A 6,000-nucleotide genomic window follows, 5' to 3' on the forward strand; every position below is an offset into this window, starting at 1 on the left:
TTATAGTGGAAAGGGATTTATGTGTTTTACCTCGGTGTCATAGATTTTGGTGATGAGTGAGAACGAGTACTTCCTGGACTCCTTGATGTGCTGGATGGCCAGCTGGACCGCGGGTTCGATCCCCTGGCTGATGCTGCTCATCAGGGCCGACTCGTTCATGGGCATGAGGACCATGATGGGCAAGTTCTCCCCGTCCCTGGTGAACCAGCTGTTGTCCTGTCCGTGTTTGGTGCGGTCGTTGCACACCTTGGCCAGTGCAGGGTGGAATAGCAGGAGAAGAGAGAGGAGCAGGCATCCCGTCGGGAGGAACATCATCTCCCAGCCGCCGCTGCTGCTGCTGCAGTCCCTCCGGGCTGGAGCCATGCTGCTATACCGTGGTGCAAAGAGGGTGACCAAATGAGGATCCCACCGTGGTGCACCCTCACTGTTTGGGCATCGCAAATTCGGGCTCGTCCGGGATGCTCAGACGAACCGCCCGTCAAGGAAATCTGGGTTTTTTTTTTTTCAAAACAGAGCAGATAGGAAAAGCTGCAGCAGCCTCTGCAGTGTGCAAACTCGTCGTATGGATTATGACTGCAAACTGAGAGGAAAAATGTACTCTCTATAACAGTGCATCTGTAAGAATATTCCAAGGGCGCAGAGATGTGTGTTGCAGAGAGGAGAGCTATACTGCCTCTCTGTCATCCAAACGAGCTCCTGTAAAAAATAAATCACATTTAATCTGAACCACTTATCTTAGAAGAAGCACAAGAATGTTCTGCAGGATATGCCCCCCCCCAAAAATCAGTATAGATAGGAATCAATCACTCTCGTTGACAGTTGTTGCAGGATACAAAAATCACCTCCGAAGTAAATTCCAAGCTGCCAAGAGCTGATGGCAAACTGTGGGCATCCCTGCTGCCAAAACGCCAAATTACAAGGCAAACGAAGCGATACGGGGGGAAAAACAGACGACTAGAAACAAACAGAGCTGGTGTTGAAAGCTTGACCGCAGAGGTCCGAGGAGGAGATGTCGAGAGAGTCTGTCTTGACTGGGATGCTCATCTCTGATGGTGCGTCAGAGAAGCGCTGAAGCTGCTGCTGCGCGCAAGAGGGAGCACTGAATGAGGAGGAGGAGGAGGAGAGGAAACGAGGGGAGGGGAGGAGGAAGAGGAGGAGGAGGAGGAGGAGGAGGGTAGATACAACAGCCTGGTGGAAAGGCTGCATAGGCTTTATGCAGGGCAGACTCATCAGCGGCTTTGACAGCCGAGGGGTGATTTACTGGGCTTTTAATGTTATAGGAGGATTCAGACATGCATGGAGCAGGCTAGTTAACATATATAGGGCTGTGTATATATACACATGTATAGCTCTGTTATGTTGCACGTCACACAGAAAAACAACACTGTTAAGAATTTCCCAGTAAAATAACAGTAAAGAACTGGCAGCAGAGTTGCCTTTATGTTACTGTAAAATAAACATTATTATACTGTCGCTGAAATTTACAGCTTTGTACTGTCAATGAAAAATACAGTTTGAACTGTTTTTTTTTTATTAATGTCACAGTATTTTACAGTTAATTTACTGTTTAAAGATACATTATATAGCTGTTTTTCCACCTTTCTTTTATATTATCTTACTGATTTGTTTTAATGCACTATTTATTTTTTACATACATTTTAATAAACATTATTTTTTGCCTAGATGAATAGATTTAGCAGGTTACAGACATAGGAATAGTCACACTAAATACAATTAAAGGCACTTGTTAGGAAAAAGGCTATATTAGACTTGTTGACACTTTTCCCAAAAATGTCTGTCTATAGCTGGCTACAAGCACAGAATGCAAACCATAACAACATGTGAGTGAAGAACAATAAAGCTAATTCACTGATTTTACAATCATGTACAATGTACAAGCCTCACATGTGCAGATCAGGTCCCAGAATTAAAAAAAACACTGCATGAAACTGTTACTGATGATACTTTATACAGTTGATCAGCAGTAAAGTGATGTTTTTTTAAGAATGCATTAGTTAAAAAACGGCCTATGAGCGTAATTTAAAAGGTTTTCTTTTGTATTAACAGTAAAGCACTGTTTTTAGCAATAACAGGTTAATACTGTTGAAATCCTGCTGTAAATTAACAGCAATTGTTTACAGTGAACACTTCTTAGGGCTATATTTTTAGTGGCTCATTATAAATGTATATCCTTTAAGCGATGATGAGATAGTTCCCACAGGCAGCTGCTGGGCTTTGATTCCCAGTGTATAGCCGTATACCTGTCCAACTGTCTTTGCACACAAATAACTCACTGTGTGAAGTACATCGTGCAACACAGGTGACAGGATGCAAGTCTACTTTTTCAAACAACTATACGATTTTTTTTAATCCTACAGAGGATACTGTCAGCATGTGCAGTACTAACACTAAACACTAAACACTTCTTAGGGGTATATTTTTAGTGACTCATTATAAATGTATATCCTTTAAGCGATGGTGAGATAGTTCCCACAGGCAGCTGCTGGGCTTTGATTCCCAGTGTATAGCCTGTATACCTGTCCAACTGTCTTTGCACACAAATAGCTCACTGTGTGGAAGGGGGAAGAAAAGATAATTCCCACTATAGGATAAATAAAGAATATATAAATATTCAGAATATATTCAGTTCAATAAAAATTGTGTCAAAACACAGATTATGAAGTCAGGTGCAGAGCTCATGAAAAGCTGGGTGAAAAGCTCATTGGGTGAAAAGCTGGGTGAAAAGCTGGGTGAAAAGCTGGGTGAAAAGCTCATTGGGTGAAAAGCTCATTGGGTGAAAAGCTCATTGGGTGAAAAGCTGGGTGAAAAGCTCATTTTCAAGGTAAAAGTGAACTTAATCCAGACAGAAACTGTGAGAGGCTGTATACAAATGACTATCATGATTATCGGTTTAACTCTCTCCACTGTATAATCATAAAATGTTTGGGAAACACTGGATTCTGAGCCATGACTTCAGCTGGTTTTCAGCACCACGGACAGCGAACAGCGCTGTCCGTGGTGCTGAACTGCACACAGCACCACTCTGCATCAGCGTCTGCTCCTGTTGTCTTGTGTACATTAGCCCCATTACCTTTTGCTTCCCTAAGGCAGGGTATACACATTTTTATTCTCGTCTCTGAGTACAAGGATTACCTTCTCCTAGTGGCCCAGAGGTATAAAAAAAAAGAAAAAAGAAAACAGGCAATTATTGCAATAGTTTGCAACACAATTCCTGTTATTGTTAAGCAGGCGTGGGAAGTGAACAGAATATGATGCCAGGGGGTGACTGTTCAACACATGTGGGGAAAATATGAAAGCCTTTCAAGTCATCAGCTGTATTCCAAAACAGAGGCACATACAGTTTGACCTGCTCAATTATATCCCATGCACAATTACAATCAGCATCAAGGGGGGCTCGTTTAAAAAGCGCCAGAATGAAAGCACAAATGGGCGTGTAATTTGTTTTTTTCCAATTCAGGATGAGGATGGTGCAGGGCATACAGATCGCCTTGTTATGATCATCGTGTAGGGATGCACCATCCGACTTTTGGGGCTTTTCTGGGCTTTGGGAATCAGCCGATACCGAGTACCAATCCAATACCAGTGTTTAATTAATAATCTGTACGCCTCCCTGTGTGGAAGTGACTGGGATCATTCTTTTATGTGTAAAACAACATCAGGCTTGACTTAATTATTGCTTTCCTAACTTTGTAAAACCGATAAGTACATAGATATGAATTTATTTAATTAATATCTACTATTAAAATTATAAACTTGGTCAAAACAAATCTTCAAAATTAACAGGAATTACAACTCAAGTGTAAACCTTTTTAATACAGAAACAAATTGGTCGAAACTTAAACAGGAATTCAGATTCCAGTATATAATGTATATAGTATATAGTCATAAAATTGAATTAAATGGATCGGCCCTATTGTCACCGATATCCAATCCAGCTAATTGAGTCAATATCGGCCCGATATCCGATCCAGTATCGGTATCGGTGCATCCCTCTCATTGTGTGGATACAGGTGTCACTCCACATCGCCCATGCCATGGAGAGGAAGCAACCATTTTTGCTCAAGTGATGAGGTATTAAAGTTGAAGTCCATAGTGCAACACAGGTGACAGGATGCAGGTCTACATTTTCAAACAACTATAAGATTATTTTTAATCCCATAGAGGATACCGTCAGCATATGCAGTACTTTTAAAATATACCATCAAGCATTTTATTTTTTTTCCAAATGAATTCCCTCTGTAGGGTTGCTATCAGAAAATGGGCATTACGAAACAACCTTTGCATAGTAAATACTCCTAATCACAATATGATTTCCACACGACCAATTTCCTCAATCTTCATTAGGGCTTTAAAGCATAAAGTGGTCATGGTTGATATGGCAGAGCTGACCCCCCTGGCTTCTTAAAACACAGGTAATTTATCATAGCAGCTCCATGCACACAACACACACAGGAACTGGGTATAGCCCTATGAGGATTGCTGCAATATCTAGGTCTTTCTCTCTCTCTCTGACAAGCACATCCTTTATATGAAAGATTTGCCCAAATCAGACATCTTTAACTCCTTAAGGAACCCAATATGGGAAGGGTCTTGTTCTTTCTGGTTGATTACTGCTTTGACCCATGTTTTGATCTGTGAAGTCAGTAATACCTGATTCCTACGTGACATGAATATCTGGCTGAAGAAAGCAGGCAAGAAAAGTTTGCCGCAATCAAAGTGTAAGTGCAGAGAGCATGGCAGTATTAAGCAAAATGCTGAAATAAAAAAAAGTGAAGCAGATTAAAAACAAATAGCTATGCACTTTGTATTCATCCACACAATGAATTCATCACGCAGCTCTATTTCCTTTCTCCTCTCAGTAGTCAGCCTTCTTTTCTATTCACAGTGGTCCAGATGAAGAAGTAGGTCAAGTTGTCGTCCCATCTGTTTGTTTCGCACAAGACAGCATCCCTCCCTGCTCAAAACATTCCCCCAACATCCAGACAGCAGCGAGTTAGCGATAGGACACGGCGTCAAAACAGCAAATTAAACTTACTTAAATGCAAAGTAAGGAAACTATAATTCGATTGGCAATGAAGAGCTCTGATAATGAGTTTCTTAATAAGCACATATGGTTTAGATTACAAAAGCACCTACAGACATTTCAGTACAATGAAGGAACGCCTTAAATTGTTTGTTTTATTCCAACGTAGAAATGCTACTGTACGTGTCCAGCTAGAATGATTGTTGCAGACGGCCAAATGAAAATGTCCATTTCATTTCAGATTATGAATCATTCATTAAGCTTTCAATCACGGCTCTGCAATCTGCCCGTCCTCACTAAACGAGATGTCAAGCCAATATATCACCACTAATTGGAACATACTTGTGTGGTATGAAGGGCACACGGTAAAATAATTATGCGCGATTGAGCAATCAGAGATGAAATTCTTTAATATGACTGTACATTCGATGACCGTGCTCAATGATTAGTAGAGATTTAGACAAAAGCTTTCAGGTAGTGTGAATGTGTTTATTTGACTATATCAAATTCTTTTGTTATGTACTTATGGTCTTAAAAGCCAATAGGGGTGGGAAAAAAATCGATTCACCTATGTATCGTGATTTTTAATTCCAGAATCGATATATATTTGCTTCATTTCAGTCTATGCAGAGGTAGAGGGAAGTTACCGCTCTTATTGTTGTAGTCAGAGGAATGTGACATCATCTCTGTTCCGTATCCGTCAACCAAAACAAACCACAGCGAGCCAAAACCAAAGAGTAGAAAACGGCGGAGGTCCCAAGTGGATACAACCTTCACCCTCACATTTGAAACCCAACGTGGTAAACACTACACAAACAGTAAAGTATGGAAACACTTTGGGTTTCACACATTGCCAGGATAAGCAGAGCTAGACATCACGGCTAAAGCTGCATGCTAACTCTTTCATGGACAGAAAACGTTATCGTATCACGGTAACGTACGGTCAAGCCAGCCGT

The 6,000-nt window shown here is 41.0% G+C and overlaps 1 protein-coding gene across 1 annotated transcript in view; it reads right to left on the reverse strand.

Moving 5' to 3' along the window:
* Window positions 1-1,088, reverse strand: part of gabbr2 (gamma-aminobutyric acid (GABA) B receptor, 2) — a 210,646-nt gene extending 209,558 nt beyond the window's left edge. Inside the window, exon 1 of the mRNA XM_037794380.1 lies at window positions 31-1,088. Within this exon, the coding sequence (XP_037650308.1) occupies window positions 31-363 (333 nt within the window). The 5' untranslated portion in view covers window positions 364-1,088. The remainder of the gene's footprint in view (window positions 1-30) is intronic.
* Window positions 1,089-6,000: the final 4,912 nt, after the last annotated feature.

This window comes from Sebastes umbrosus, chromosome 15, assembly GCF_015220745.1.
Source record: "Sebastes umbrosus isolate fSebUmb1 chromosome 15, fSebUmb1.pri, whole genome shotgun sequence".
Classification (NCBI taxonomy): Eukaryota; Metazoa; Chordata; class Actinopteri; order Perciformes; family Sebastidae; genus Sebastes; species Sebastes umbrosus.